At 45.7% G+C, this 15,552-nt stretch overlaps 1 protein-coding gene across 1 annotated transcript in view; it reads right to left on the bottom strand.

Annotated features, from left to right (window-relative positions):
* The window catches only part of MYEF2 (myelin expression factor 2), a 34,717-nt gene extending 20,143 nt beyond the window's left edge, over positions 1–14,574 (bottom strand). Inside the window, exons 1-3 of the mRNA XM_077263726.1 lie at positions 14,330–14,574; positions 1,308–1,507; positions 271–323 (exon numbers count right to left, since the gene is read on the bottom strand). Of these exons, the coding sequence (XP_077119841.1) occupies positions 271–323; positions 1,308–1,507; positions 14,330–14,454 (378 nt within the window). The 5' untranslated portion in view covers positions 14,455–14,574. The remainder of the gene's footprint in view (positions 1–270; positions 324–1,307; positions 1,508–14,329) is intronic.
* Positions 14,575–15,552: the final 978 nt, after the last annotated feature.

Genomic DNA, 15,552 nt, shown 5'->3' with positions numbered 1-15,552 from the left:
TTTAGCAAAGAACAAGTTAAAGGACCAGCATACAGAACCGTACATACGTCTGCATTGAGCTTTTGGCAGCAAACCAAAATTGTGCAAGAAAATGCTTGGAAACAATGGAAATGCAACCTCATGTAATCTGAATGGAGGCAGTGAGCCTTGGAACATTCAGACTGAAATACAGTATTGGAAAATGAAACTTACTTTCCAAATAAAAACTTGTACAGTGAAAACTGATGAGGGACTTCACACCTCAAACAGCTTGTTGCCCACGGCACTTACCCTTGATTTTCCTTCAGCATCCTTAAAGAGCTCCACGTATGTAACCTCACCAACTACATAAGACATACAAAGGAAAAATACCAAGAAACAAAGCATTTAACACCGGTAACTTTCTTTACTGTGCCCTGTGCACAGCTCTACAGAACAAATGACCTATTATTCACCAACACTCAGACAGAACCAACATACCAATGGCTATTGTCATTTAGCTACTTGTCAGGAGTGCAAAGCAGCCACATTGTCGAGAGCAATACAATCTACCAGATTTTACACCACATTTCTGGATGTAGGGTTATTTGGTATGATATAGTTGGTGAACAAGTTCAGATATGAATAGTCCCTATACAACTTGTTAAAATAAAAGGTTAAAACGTTGAAGTTTTTCATCTGACTCACAACAACTGTTTTAAGGTGACTTTCTACCTGAATGTCTTCAAATGGTAAAGTTTGTCTTAAGATCCAAATTAACAAAATCAATGTGTTTCACAGCAAGCTACAAGCAAAGAAATACAGTGAATAAAACCAGTCAAATAGTCATGTCACCTTACAACAGACACCAGAGACAATTACAAATGTTACAAGGTTGAACACGCTACCGTGAAACCAGGGTTTACGTTTTGGCTTTTAGCCATTTCCATTAAAAATCTTGCATGTCAATTGACTCCCACCCAGCCCAAATTTGGTAGAAATTAAGCCAATTTCACAACTGCAACAGGCACTAAACAAGAACTGCACAACGACAGTTTTACATTAGAAGCAATATCACCAAAATTGCCCCATACCATATGTCACTACATGACAAACAGCAATCACTGCTTTTATGTTTATCAGAACATTATACAATATTGGCCTGTTCCCTCACAGTAAATGCCGGACATTAAGTGCCAACGTTATGCAAGCCAACGCTTCGGTTAGCAGGCAATTTCATTATTGTGTAAGTTTACTTTACCTGGGTTACCTGCTGAATCAAGACTTAGGGAAGTTTAAAAATGCATTTATGAGTGGGAAAGCCCGTTTATTTTAGACCCAACGTTTACCTTTATCCCTCATGAGATCCTTGATTGCTTGCCACTTCATGTCATACGGAATATTACTGATGAATACCCTATTCCGACTCAGACCCTTCTTGTCACCAGAGCCCGATTTCTCTTTTCCATACGGGTGGAACCTGTTTCCCTTTCTAAGGCCAGATTTTTCCTTTAGTGGCTTATCTTCTTTATTGGAGTCTTCATTCTCCCTAAGTTTATGGGAAACAAGCAGATTAGCATAAGTAAGGCTGGTTTCACATTTGCATTCAGGAGGGCTGCAGATGGCAGGAGGAAGAAGGGAGAAAGTACCCAGCCATCCACAGCCCTCCTGAACGCAAATGTGAAACCAGCCAAATATATTGCACACACTAAAAAAGTGAAGAGAAAAATACATCCAGAAAATAAGCCCCTCTCCCCCCAATAATAAAATAAATTTTTAAAAAAAGTAATTCTACCAGCCTGGAGAATCATATTGCCTTGTCATTTTCATCATATTCATATAATGAACGCTGTGAGTAAAAGAATTGTGCAGAAAGAAGGGTAATTCCACCCTTGGAATTTTTCCCCCCTATTTTCCAGTACATCACATAAAATGGATGGTGTCATTGAAAAGCACATCTCCTGGAAAGTCAAGCCCTTAGCCCCTTAATGACAGCCAATACGTCTTTTAACTGACCTGATATATAAGAGAATAGCACCCCCATACAGGTGACAATCCAGCAGCGTCAACTGTACACTATAGCTGACAACTTGCTGCATCAGCCACGATCAGTGTTGTCACAGTACACATCTGTTTAACCCCTTAGATGCTGCTGTCAATAGTGACTACATCATTATAAATGGTTAACAGAGTGTGGGGGGCTTCCTCTTTATCCAAATTGGTGCCCTCAGATCATGATTTTGTGGTCCTGATGTTTGCCATGGCAATTCATGACCAAATAGTGGCCTTAGAGTCTGACGGCTGTAGTAATCTGTTCAGAAGTTAGAGACATTTAGGTGATAAAAATGCACATTTTCATTTCTGTCATGCCACTCTGCATTAATTCCTGTAAAGCACCTGGAGAGTTAATTAACTACCTGACTGCAGTTTTCAATACGTCAGGAGGTGCTGATTTAAAAATGGTATCACGTTTGGGGGTTTCCCAATATATGAGACCCCTAAAGTCACTTCAAACATGGATAAGTCTCTAAAAAAATAAATTTTGTAAATTTCCTCGAAAAAATGAAAAATTGCTGCTACATTTTTAATTCTCCTAAAATGCTAGCAAAATAAAATAACATTTTACAAATGGTGCTGATGTAAAGCCGACATGTGGGAAATGTTATTTATTAATGGTTTGCTATGGTATGGCCATCTGGATTAAAGGGATAACCATTCAAATTTTGAAAATTGCTAATTTTTTAACATTTTTCTCAAATTTTTGATATTTTTTATAAATAAACACACAACATGTTGACCTAAATTTACTATTATCATAAAGTATAATGTGTCTCGAAAAAACAATTTCAAAATCACTGGGATTTGTTGAAGCGTTCCAGAGTTATTACCACATAAAGTGACACTGGTCAGATTTCAAAAATTTGGCTCCGTCACTAAGGGGTTAGGCTAGTTTCACACTAGCATTTAGCCGGGCTGCAGACTTCCTCTGTGAAGCCCCGCCCACTGCCGTGCCTCTTCATTCAGCTCCGCCTACATGCGGCGTGCGCACCCTTTCTTTAACATTAGGTACGCAGGACATGCCGCTGTATGCAGATGCCGCAACATGCGTCTTTTTGACGGTGCGGCATCTGCACGAAATTGCAACTCGTTGCATTCGGCGCAGGTCGTCGCACCATCAAAACGATGCATGCGGAGGCATCTGCATACAGCGGCATGGCCTGCGTACCTAATGTTAAAGATATGCGGCGTGCGCACCCTGTAGGCGGAGCTGAATGAAGAGGCGTGGCAGTGGGCGGAGCTTCACGGAGGAAGTCCGCATCCCTCCACAGCCTGGCTAAACGCTAGTGTGAAACTAGCCTTACACAGTTGTGTCGACGGAAATAGAAAAGCTATGGCTCAATGAAGAGGGGAAAAACTAAAGAGCAAAAATGGAGGGACCAGCACCACTCCAGTTATGACGGCACCGGGTCTCCTAAGGACAATGTGAATGTCACACAATTCCTGTGGCCAATCAGTGGCCACTTCATTCTCCCTGGCTTTGGACAAATCACATACATCAGCAGCTCTCACTTTCTGCAGATGCATGAGCTTTGTCCAAAAGGAGGGAGAGTGATGCCAGCGCTGATTGACTGCAGGTATAGCGCGACACGTCACTTGGTCAGAGAGCCAGTGCCAACATTTATTTTTAACATTACTATTGATGCTGCATATGCAGCATCAATAGTAAAACCAAAACCCGCAGCGGAAACCGCAAGACAAAACGTGATAAATCTGCAGGGATAACCGCAGTGGTTTTGCCCTGCAGATTTATCAAATCCGCTGCGGGAGAACCCACAGGGACCCGAACCTACGTGTGCACATGGCCTTACACTGAATATTGCTCTTAGGCTAGGTTCAGAAGACCGTATGTTTTCTCATCCAAGAAAATCAGGTCGATTATGCAAATCACACGTCGATCAGAACCTAAGCATAGTGTGACCAGATTCTTTCACATTAGAAAATAGAATGAAGATGGAGAATCTTTTTTTCCGTCAGTCTGTGGAAATCAGACTGTACTCTGGATGCCATCGGAGTGCAGTCTGATGTTTTCCACGCACTGTGACTAGCCGAGTGTGATCCAAAAAATATCAGACATGTGTATGGCCCAGTAGAATAACATGGATTAAGAATGATCCAGCGATTAAAAGGTAGGTATAAAGCTTCACTTTTATTGCAGCGATTTTAAAAAAAAACATTGTAACTGACCAATCAGAGGTTAGGGCAGGCCGACACGTTTCAAGCCTTTATCATGGTAAGGTCTTACCGTGTTTGAGGCTTCAACGCTGAAACGAGTTGATCTACTCTAACCTCTAACAGCGTTATACTGTCTGGCGCCTGCACATAGCCGAATGCAGCAGGGAGAAAATTAACTTTATTCTCCCAGGCAGCATTTGATTTTCAGTCATGGAGGCAGTGCTGGTTCAGTCACCACTCTGAGAACAGAGCTGCCGCTGTAACCGCACCCCGGCCAGGACTGACTCCGGCTCTACATTGGGGCCCAGCTATCAGACACTGGTACGGTTACTGTGGCGGCTCTGTATTCTCGAGAGCGGTGACAAATGGCGCCACTCTCCCAGCTGCGTGCAGACGTCGGACAGCATAACTTTATTAACCTGCAGATTAACTACATATCTGCATGTTAATAACGTAATTTCTGGTGACAGGTTCCCTTTAATGACTGGCTGTATATTTAGGGTCACTGTCCTGCTGCCAAGTAAGTTCGGAGGCAATCAGATGCCTCACTGATTGTATTGCATCTTTATTTCACAATGCAGTATATGAATGTATTAACCCCTTAGTGACAGAGCCAAATTAAAAAAATCTGAGCAGTGTCACTATGATAACTTTGGAACGCTTGAACAAATTCCGGTGATTTTGAGATTGTTTTACCAAGATGAGCGACACCCCTCGGACCAGACTGCCCAACAGGTAAGTATAATAAAAGATATTTTTCTTCTCTTACAGGTTGCGGGCAGATATACAGCATTATAGAATGCTGACTATCAGCCCTGAAAGGTGATGGCCGTAACTTATATCGGCCGAAACTGGTGACAGGTTCCCTTTAACCAAGAAGTTTGACGTGTCCCATTTAGGACCAGCTAAGTAAGGTCAGGTCCAAAGTTCCAGGATACGGGATGCCAAAATGCTTTGCACCCTCCTCACTGTGAAAAAGGGTAGTCTGTATCTTTGTACTAACTCACTGCTGCCGAGTACTTAAAGGGAACCTGTCAGCAGGATTGTGCAATGTGCACCGTAACCTACAGACAGTGTCAGGTCGGCACCATTATACTAATTAAAATTATGTTGATTAAATCTGTTTCGTGGTTGTTTAACCCCTTCACACCCCAGCCCTTTTCCGTTTTTTGCTCCCCTCCTTCCTAGAGCCATAACTTTTTTATTTTTCCATCAATATGACCATGTGAGGGCTTATTTTTTCGGGACAAGTTGTACTTTTTAACGACACCAAATGGTTTTACCATGTCTTGTACTAGAAAACGGGGAAAAAATTCCAAGTGTGGTGAAATTGCAAAAAAAGTGCAATCCCACACTGGTTTTTTGGTTGGCTTTTTTGCTAGGTTCACTAAATGCTAAAACTGACCAGCCATTATGATTCTCCAGGTCATTACGAGTTCATAGACACCAAACATGTCTAGGTTATTTTTTTTTATCTAAGTGGTGAAATAAAAATTCAAAACTTTGCTAACAAAAAAAAAAAAATTGCGCCATTTCCGATACCCGTAGCGTCTCCATTTTTCGTGATCTGGGGTCAGGTGAGGGTTTATTTTTTGCGCACCAAGCTGGCATTTTTAATGATACAACTTTTGTGCAGATACGTTTTGATCTCCCGTTATTGCATTTTAATGCAATGTCGGGGGGACCGAAAAAAACCTAATTCTGGCGTATTTAATTTTTTCCCCGCTACGCTGTTTAGCAATCAGGTTAATCCTTTTTTTATTGATGGATCGGGCGATTCTGAATGCGGCGATACCAAATGTGCATGTTTGATTTTTTTATAGTTTTATTTTGGATGGGGCGAAAGAGGGGCGATTTAAACACTTATTTTTTAAAACTTTATTTTTATTTATTTATTTTTTTACTTTTGCCATGCTTCAATAGCCTCCATGGGAGGCTAGAAGCTGGCATAGCCTGATCGGCTCTGCTACATAGCAGCAATCATCAGATCACTCCTATGTAGCTGAATTACAGGCTTGCTATGAGCGCCGACCACAGGGTGGCGCTCACAGCAGGCCGGCATCAGTAACCATAGAGGTCTCAAGAAGACCTCTGGTTACTATGCTGACGCATCGCTGACCCCAGATCATGTGACGGGGGTTGGCGATGCGCACATTTCCGGCCGGAAGCAGTAGTTAAAGGGAACCTGTTACCTCCAAAATCGAAGGTGAGGTGAGCTAAGCCCACCGGCAACAGGGGCTTATCTACAGCATTCTGTAATGCTGTAGATAAGCCCCTGATGTATCCTGAAAGATGAGAAAGAGAGGTTAGATTACCGTATACTCACCTGGGCGGGTGGTCCGATCCAGTGGGCATCGCGGTCCGGGGCCTCCCATCTTCTTACGATGACGTCCTCTTCTGGTCTTCGCGCTGCGGCTCCAGCGCAGGCGAACTTTGTCTGCCCTGTTGAGGGCAGAGCAAAGTACTGCAGTGCGCAGGCGCCGGAAAAGGTCAGAGAGGCCCGGCGCCTTCGCACTGCAGTACTTTGCTCTGCCCTCAACAGGACAAAGTACGCCTGCGCTGGAGCCACAGCTTGACTACAAGAAGAGGACGTCATGGTAAGAAGATGGGAGGCCCCGGACCGGACCGCGACACCCATCGGACCGTACCGCCCCCAAGCGAGTATAATCTAACCTCTTTTTCTCATCTTTCAGGATACATCGGGGGCTTATCTACAGCATTCCAGAATGCTGTAGATAAGCCCTGATGCCGGTGGGCTTAGCTCATCTTCGATTTTGGGGATGACAGGTTCCCTTTAAGGTCAAAATAGGCTGGGTCATGAAGGGGTTAATGCACAACGGCTGATTCACATGTCAGAATTCTGCATCAGTGTTTGTAACAAAAATCAGGCGTGGAACTTACTAGAATTGAAAGATGGATGCCTGGTCTGGGTTTTGGCATACAAATACTGAGGTGTGAATAAAGCCTTAGTCAGTGTGAACTTGGACAATGTTCTCAGGACACACAGAGCAGAGGACATGGCGCAGGGGGAGTACGCCTGCGCCGGAGCGTGAAGACCAGAAGAGGACATCTGATGAAGATGGGAGGCGCCGAACCGCACTGCGACCCCCATCGGACCGGGACCGCCCGCGTGAGTATAATCTAACCTCTTTCTTATCTTTTAGGATACATCGGGGGCTTATCTACAGCATTACAGAATGCTGTAGATAAACCCCTGATGCTGGTGGGCTTAGCTCACCCTCGATTTTGCGGGTGACAGGTTCCCTTTAACCCCTTCACCCCCAAGGGTGGTTTGCACGTTAATGACCGGGCCAATTTTTACAATTCTGACCACTGTCCCTTTATGAGGTTATAACTCTGGAACGCTTCAACGGATCTTGGCGATTCAGACATTGTTTTCTCGTGACATATTGTACTTCATGATAGTGGTAAAATTTCTTCGATATAACTTGCGTTTATTTGTGAAAAAAACGAATATTTGGCGAAAATTTTGAAAATTTCGCAATTTTCCAACTTTGAATTTTTATGCCCTTAAATCACAGAGATATGTCACGCAAAATACTTAATAAGTAACATTTCCCACATGTCTACTTTACATCAGCACAATTTTGGAACCAAAATTTTTTTTTTGTGACGGAGTTATAAGGGTTAAAAGTTGACCAGCAATTTCTCATTTTTACAACACCATTTTTTTTTTAGGGACCACATCTTATTTGAAGTCATTTTGAGGGGTCTATATGATAGAAAATACCCAAGTGTGACACCATTCTAAAAACTGCACCCCTCAAGGTACTCAAAACCACTTTCAAAAAGTTTATTAACCCTTCAGGTGTTTCACAGGAATTTTTGGAATGTTTAAATAAAAATAAACATTTAACTTTTTTTCACACAAAATTTATTTCAGCTCCAATTTGTTTTATTTTACCAAGGGTAACAGGCGAAAATAGACCCCAAAATTTGTTTTACAATTTGTCCTGAGTACGATGATACCCCATATGTGGGGGTAAACCACTGTTTGGGCGCATGGCAGAGCTCGGAAGGAAAGGAGCGCCATTTGACTTTTCAATGCAAAATTGACTGGAATTGAGATGGAACGCCATGTTGCATTTGGAGAGCCCCTGATGTGCCTAAACATTGAAACCCCCCACAAGTGACACCATTTTGGAAAGTAGACCCCCTAAGGATCTTATCTAGATGTGTGGTGAGCACTTTGACCCAACAAGTGCTTCACAGAAGTTTATAATGCAGAGCCGTAAAAATAAAAAATCATATTTTTTCACAAAAATGATCTTTTCGCCCCCAATTTTTTATTTTCCCAAGGGTAAGAGAAGAAATTGGACCCGAAAAATTGTTGTGCATTTGTCCTGAGTACGCTGATACCCCATATGTGGGTGTAAACCACTGTTTGGGTGCATAGCAGAGCTCGGAAGGGAAGGAGCGCTATTTTACTTTTCAATGCAAAATTGACTGGAATTAAGATGGGATGCTATGTTGCGTTTGGAGAGCTCCTGATGTGCCTAAACATTAAAAACCCCCACAAGTGACACCATTTTGGAAAGTAGACCCCCTAAGGAACTTATCTAGATGTGTTTTGAGAGCTTTGAACCCCCAAGTGTTTCACTACAGTTTATAACGCAGAGCCGTGAAAATAAAAATTCTTTTTTTTTTTTTTTTTTTCACAAAAATGATTTTTAGCCCCCAGTTTTGTATTTTCACAAGGGTATCAGGATAAATTGGACCCCAAAAGTTGTTGTCCAATTTGTCCTGAGTACGCTGATACCCCATATGTGGGGGGGAACCACTGTTTGGGCGCATGACAGAGCTCGGAAGGGAAGGAGCACCATTTGGAATGCAGACTTAGATGGATTGGTCTGCAGGCGTCACGTTGCATTTGCAGAGCCCCTGATGTACCCAAACAGTACAAACCCCCCACAAGTGACCCCATATCGGAAACTAGACCCCCCAAGGAACTTATCTAGATGTGTTGTGAGAACTTTGAACCCCCAAGTGTTTCACTAGTTTACAACGCAGAGCCGTGAAAATAAAAAATCTTTTTTTTCCCACAAAACTTATTTTTTGGCCCCCAGTTTTGTATTTTCCCAAGGGTAGCAGGAGAACTTGGACCCCAAAAGATGTCCAATTTGTCCTGAGTACGCTGATACCCCATATGTTGGGGTAAACCCCTGTTTGGGCACACGGGAGAGCTCTGAAGGGAAGGAGCACTGTCTTCCTTTTTCAACGCAGAATTGGCTGGAATTCAGATCGGATGCCATGTCCCGTTTGGAGAGCCCCTGATGTGCCTAAACAGTGGAAACCCCCCAATTATAACTGAAACCCTAATCCAAACACACCCCTTACCCTAATCCCAACAGTAACCCTAACCACTCCTCTAACCCAGACACACCCAACCCTATTCCCAACCGTAAATGTAATCCAAACCCTAACCCTATCTTTAGCCCCAACCCTAACTGTAGCCCCAACCCTAGCCCTAACCCTAGCAATAACCCTAACCCTTGCCCTAGCCCCAGCCCTAGCCCCAACCCTAGCCCCAACCCTAGCCCCAACCCTAATGGGAAAATGGAAATAAATACATTTTTTAATTTTTTTATTTTTCCCTAACTAAGGGGGTGATGAAGGGGGGTTTGATTTACTTTTATAGCGGGTTTTTTAGCGGATTTTTATGATTGGCAGCCGTCACACACTGAAAGACGCTTTTCATTGCAAAAAATATTTTTTGCGTTACCACATTTTGAGAGCTGTAATTTTTCCATATTTGAGTCCACAGAGTCATGTGAGATCTTGTTTTTTGTGGGACGAGTTGACGTTTTTATTGGTAACATTTTCGGACACGTGACATTTTTTGATCGCTTTTTATTCCGATTTTTGTGAGGCAGAGTGATCAAAAACCAGCTATTCATGAATTTCTTTTGGGGGAGGCGTTTATACCGTTCCGCGTTTGGTAAAATTGATAAAGCAGTTTTATTCGTCGGGTCAGTACGATTACAGCGATATCTCATTTATATCATTTTTTTTATGTTTTGGCGCTTTTATACGATAAAAACTATTTTATAGAAAAAATAATTATTTTGGTATCGCTTTATTCTCAGGACTAACTTTTTTATTTTTTTGCTGATGATGCTGTATGGCGGCTCGTTTTTTGCGGGACAAGATGACGTTTTCAGCGGTACCATGGTTATTTATATCAGTCTTTTTGATCGCGTGTTATTCCACTTTTTGTTCGGCGGTATGATAATAAAGCGTTGTTTTTTGCCTCGTTTTTTTTTTTTTCTTACGGTGTTTACTGAAGGGGTTAACTAGTGGGGCAGTTTTATAGATTGGGTCGTTACGGACGCGGCGATACTAAATATGTGTACTTTTATTGTTTTTTTTATTTTATTTAGCAAAAGAAATGTATTTATGGGAATAATATATATTTTTTTTTCTTTATTTAGGATATTTTTTTTATTTATTTTTTTTACACATGTGGGGAATTTTTTTTTTAACTTTTTTACTTTGTCCCAGGGGGGGGACATCACAGATCATTGATCTGGCAGTGTGCACAGCACTCTGCCAGATCTGCGATCTGCTGTGCAGGGCTGCAGGCTTACCAAGTGTCTGCTCTGAGCAGACACTCGGTAAGCCACCTCCCTCCCTGCAGGACCCGGATGCCGCGGCCATCTTGGATCCGGGACCTGCGGCGAGGAGGGAGGTAGGAGACCCTCGGAGCAACGCGGTCACATCGCGTTGCTGCGGGGGTCTCAGGGAAGCCCGCAGGGAGCCCCCTCCCTGCGCGATGCTTCCCTATACCGCCGGTACACCGCGATCATGTTTGATCGCGGTGTGCCGGGGGTTAATGTGCCGGGGGCGGTCCGTGACCGCTCCTGGCACATAGTGCCGGATGTCAGCTGCGATATGCAGCTGACACCCGGCCGTGATCGGCCGCGCTCCCCCCGTGAGCGCGGCCGATCGCGTATGACGTACTATCCCATCGGTGGTCATACGGGCCCACCTCGACGGGATAGTACGTCAGATGTCAGGAAGGGGTTAAGGCTATGTGCACACGTAGGAAAAGAGGTGCAGAATTTTCTGCACAAAATCTGCATCTCCTGGCAGAATCCGCAGCTGTGGATTTTATGCGTTTTTTATGCGGATTTTGTGCAGATTTTCTGTGGTTTTTGCCACTGCGGATTTTTAACATGGAGGGGTGCAGAAACGCTGCAGATCCGCACAAAAGTAGTGACATGCACTTCTTTGAAATCCGCAGCAATTCCGCACTGATTTTTCCGCACAGCTATTTTTTTATCCCATTGATTTACATTGTACTGTACATCACAGTGCGGATCTGCAGCGTTTCTGCGCGGAAAAATCCGTTGCGGATCTGCAGCAAATCCGTATCTTGTGCACATACCCTTAATGCCGCTGTCAGCGTTTGACAGCATTTAACTGGTTAATAGCAGCGGGTGAATCGCGGTTTCACCCGCCGCTATTGCGCGCACATGTCAGCTGTACAAAACAGCTGACATGTCGCGACTGATGTGGGCTCACCGCCGGAGCCCACATCAAAGGGGGAGACAACATGTGCCATACTAGTACGGGGCAAGTCATGAAGGGGTTAATCTTTATTTGCAGTTTTCAGTTAATTAGATTTTCGTGCTTCAGAGCAGCATGGGGGGTCTTTATGTTAGTGTTCTGCTTACATATTCATCCTTATGGGCTTACGACATCACATTCATCAGGCAGGTGGCCGGCGATATGACATGATAAAGTCGCTAATAAGCATATTTTTAATTTCTTTAGACATAGCTTTAAGATGTTTTTTTTTTGCAAACAAAATGGCGCCGGTTGCACCTACGCAGTAGCATCTATCTTGTTCCGAAAGATGCTACTGCGCAGGTGCCGCTGCCATTTTAACAAAAAAAAAAAAGAAAAATTAAACTGTATGTCTTAAGGAAACAAAAATATGCGTATTATCCACCTTATGCTACTGCGCCGGTCACCTGCCTGATTAACGTGCATTTTCTTTTTTTTCAAACCAATAAATCTTTATTGAATATACCCCCCCCCCCATATGCAGTACACACCAGGAGCAAGCTTTAGCATCCCCCAGCATGACATTAAATTGTCCCTGTCATCCAATCAGCACACGGCACTTACCATTTTTTGCACTTTAAGGCTACTTTCACACTAGCGTCGGGCTCGGCTCGTCGCGGTGCGTCGGGCCGAGGTTCCCGACGCTAGCGTTGTCTCCGCCGCACAACGGGGGCAGCGGATGCATTTTTCCAGCGCATCCGCTGCCCCATTGTGAGGTGCGGGGAGGTGGGGGCGGAGTTCCCCTGACGAAGGATCACTATCCGAAACGCGCGTCGGGGCGCGTTCACATGAGGACCGGGCTGACCTCGCTGATTTGAGTCATTGACTGAGGTATAGTGTGCTCCCTTCACTGCTATCACAGTGTGATTGTCCGGACCGCTGCGGCACTCTTTGCCTTATGCGATCCTTAGTGACTTCTTATAGTGCTTTTGGCCCAATATTGGGTCAGTAATATTTCTCCACACAGTTTTCCCATATAAATCTTATATAGTACTATACCGTGCATTTGTTCTCACCCAGTGGCAATTTTGCACTTTTTTCCATGAGGATTTTTTGTGCTTGCTTTTCCATTTTTTGTGCCGTTTTGCACATGGATTTTATATTTTAAATATTTTTATATATTTCCTTGCACATGGGTTTGTAATGTGGAGTGTACACTAGTGTTTGCACTATATACTGATTTTATTCTTTCCATATATCCTTTTGTATTTTACACTTTTGGTTCATGTGGCTTAGTATTCACATCAAGCACTATCAAAATAGTGGTGCTTATATACATCTCTTCTCTCACCTTGTCCGTATAATTGTTTTCAGTGCATCGGTTTTTATATACCGTATATATATGGCTTTTAGATTTATATATGGGGTGGGAGTCACACCCTCTATCTTATAGGCATTACAGTTGAGGTCAGCCATCTTTCTATATATCATTTTTAAAAAAAAATTTTTTGAAAGTACATTTTGGTATATATTATTTTGGTCCTTTTGTGTACTTTTTTGTTTTATGTGTATTTTAAATATACGTATGTTTGCCAATTGTATCTAATAAAGGCGTTTTTTATACACACTTCCTGTCTGGTGTCTCACCTTGCTTCTATCCATATATTGGCTGTGGTTGCACTTACCCCCTCTTTCAGTAGGCAGACGCCAGTCCCCCTGCCCAGTCCCCCCACTGCCCAGTAGGCAGCCGCCAGTCCCCCCACTGCCCAGTAGGCAGCCGCCAGTCCCCCCACTGCCCAGTAGGCAGCCGCCAGTCCCCCCACTGCCCAGTAGGCAGCCGCCAGTCCCCCCACTGCCCAGTAGGCAGCCGCCAGTCCCCCCACTGCCCAGTAGGCAGCCGCCAGTCCCCCCACTGCCCAGTAGGCAGCCGCCAGTCCCCCCACTGCCCAGTAGGCAGCCGCCAGTCCCCCCACTGCCCAGTAGGCAGCCGCCAGTCCCCCCACTGCCCAGTAGGCAGCCGCCAGTCCCCCCACTGCCCAGTAGGCAGCCGCCAGTCCCCCCACTGCCCAGTAGGCAGCCGCCAGTCCCCCCCACTGCCCAGTAGGCAGCCGCCAGTCCCCCCCACTGCCCAGTAGGCAGCCGCCAGTCCCCCCCACTGCCCAGTAGGCAGCCACCAGTCCACACTGCCCAGTAGGCAGCCACCAGTCCACACTGCCCAGTAGGCAGCCACCAGTCCCCGTGCCCAGTATCCCCAGGCCCCGTGCCCCCTGCCCAGTATCCCCGTGCCCCCTGCCCAGTATCCCCGTGCCCCCTGCCCAGTATACAGCCGCCAGTCCCCGTGCCCCCTGCCCAGTATCCCCAGGCCCACACACACGTCAGTCACTACTGTACAGCAGGAGAGGAGACAATGACTACAGCTGGGTCACCCTGAATAGGACACAGGCACAGACGCACCCGGCACAAACCTGAGGTAACAATACCGCCATTACTGGCTGCACGACACAGGTCCCCGCAGCGCCACACGGGAGCCCAGGACACGGGCACACACAGGCGCCTGCCTCCCCCATCCCTGACGGCGGCCATTTCCTTCACAGATGGCGGCACCTACTTCTTCATCCCATTGGAAGGGCTCTCCTCCGCCATGCTCGCGTCACACTGATCATCGCACAGGCTGTTGTTGTCGCTGCCGTTGTTCAGCGCGTCCTGGGAGTCATGCTGGTCGAGTTCCGCCATTCTCGCTGGTACAGGCCTACCGCACGGTGCAACAGTCGACGAAGAAAGATTCAAAAGGCCGCAACGCCTCTTCTTCTCCAAGTGCGCAATCAATGCGAGTCCTCGCGAGAACACACGCCCCGCCCACGGAATGTCCCTCCCACACAACTTTATTGTCCACGTACAGTACTAGAACAATAGATGGAAATGAAGGCGTGAGCGTGTGTTGTTCTGCCGAGGAGGGCCGCGTCCTCCCTGCCTGCATCATGTACTGAGCTCTCGGCGCCATATTCTGGGCTCTAGGCCGTGTACTCTGCTCTCTGGCCAGCGGCCTCCCTGTACCGTGTACTCTGCTCTCTGGCCAGCGGCCTCCCTGTACCGTGTACTCTGCTCTCTGGCCAGCGGCCTCCCTGTACCGGGCATTCTGCTCTCCGCGCCATGTGCTCTTATCTGTAGGCCGTGTACTCGCCTGGCTGCACCATGTCCTCTGCTCTCTGGGCCGTGTCCTCCCCCTGCGCCATGTCCTCTGCTCTGTGTGTCCTGAGAACATTGTCCAAGTTCACACTGACTAAGGCTTTATTCACACCTCAGTATTTGTATGCCAAAACCCAGACCAGGCATCCATCTTTCAATTCTAGTAAGTTCCACGCCTGATTTTTGTTACAAACACTGATGCAGAATGCTGACATGTGAATCAGCCGTTGTGCATTAAGCCCACCAGCATCAGGGGCTTATCTACAGTATTCTGTAATGCTGCAGATAAGCCCCCGATGTATCCTGAAAGATGAAAAAAAGAGGTTAGATTATACTCACCCAGGGGCGGTCCCCGTTTTGTTCTGGTCCGATGGGCGTCGTGGTCCGGGGCCTCCCATCTTCATAGGATGACGTCCTCTTCTTCACGCTGCGGCTTCGGCGTACTTTGCCCTGTTGAGGGCAGAGTAAAGTACTGCAGTGCGCAGGGGCCGGGAAAGGACCAAGAAGCAAAGCCACCCCCCCAGGCTCAAGTACAAGTCCCCCTGCTCCTGCAGGTCGGGTGACATTTGAGTTAACGCTGTCACCCGACCAGGAACGCGATTCCACCATGATGCCACGTAGACGTCACTGGTCGGATTGGCACTG

This window comes from Ranitomeya variabilis, chromosome 5 (assembly GCF_051348905.1).
Source record: "Ranitomeya variabilis isolate aRanVar5 chromosome 5, aRanVar5.hap1, whole genome shotgun sequence".
NCBI lineage: Eukaryota > Metazoa > Chordata > Amphibia > Anura > Dendrobatidae > Ranitomeya > Ranitomeya variabilis.
Note: the sequence above shows the minus strand (reverse complement) of the source record. Positions and strands in the feature narration are given on the sequence as shown.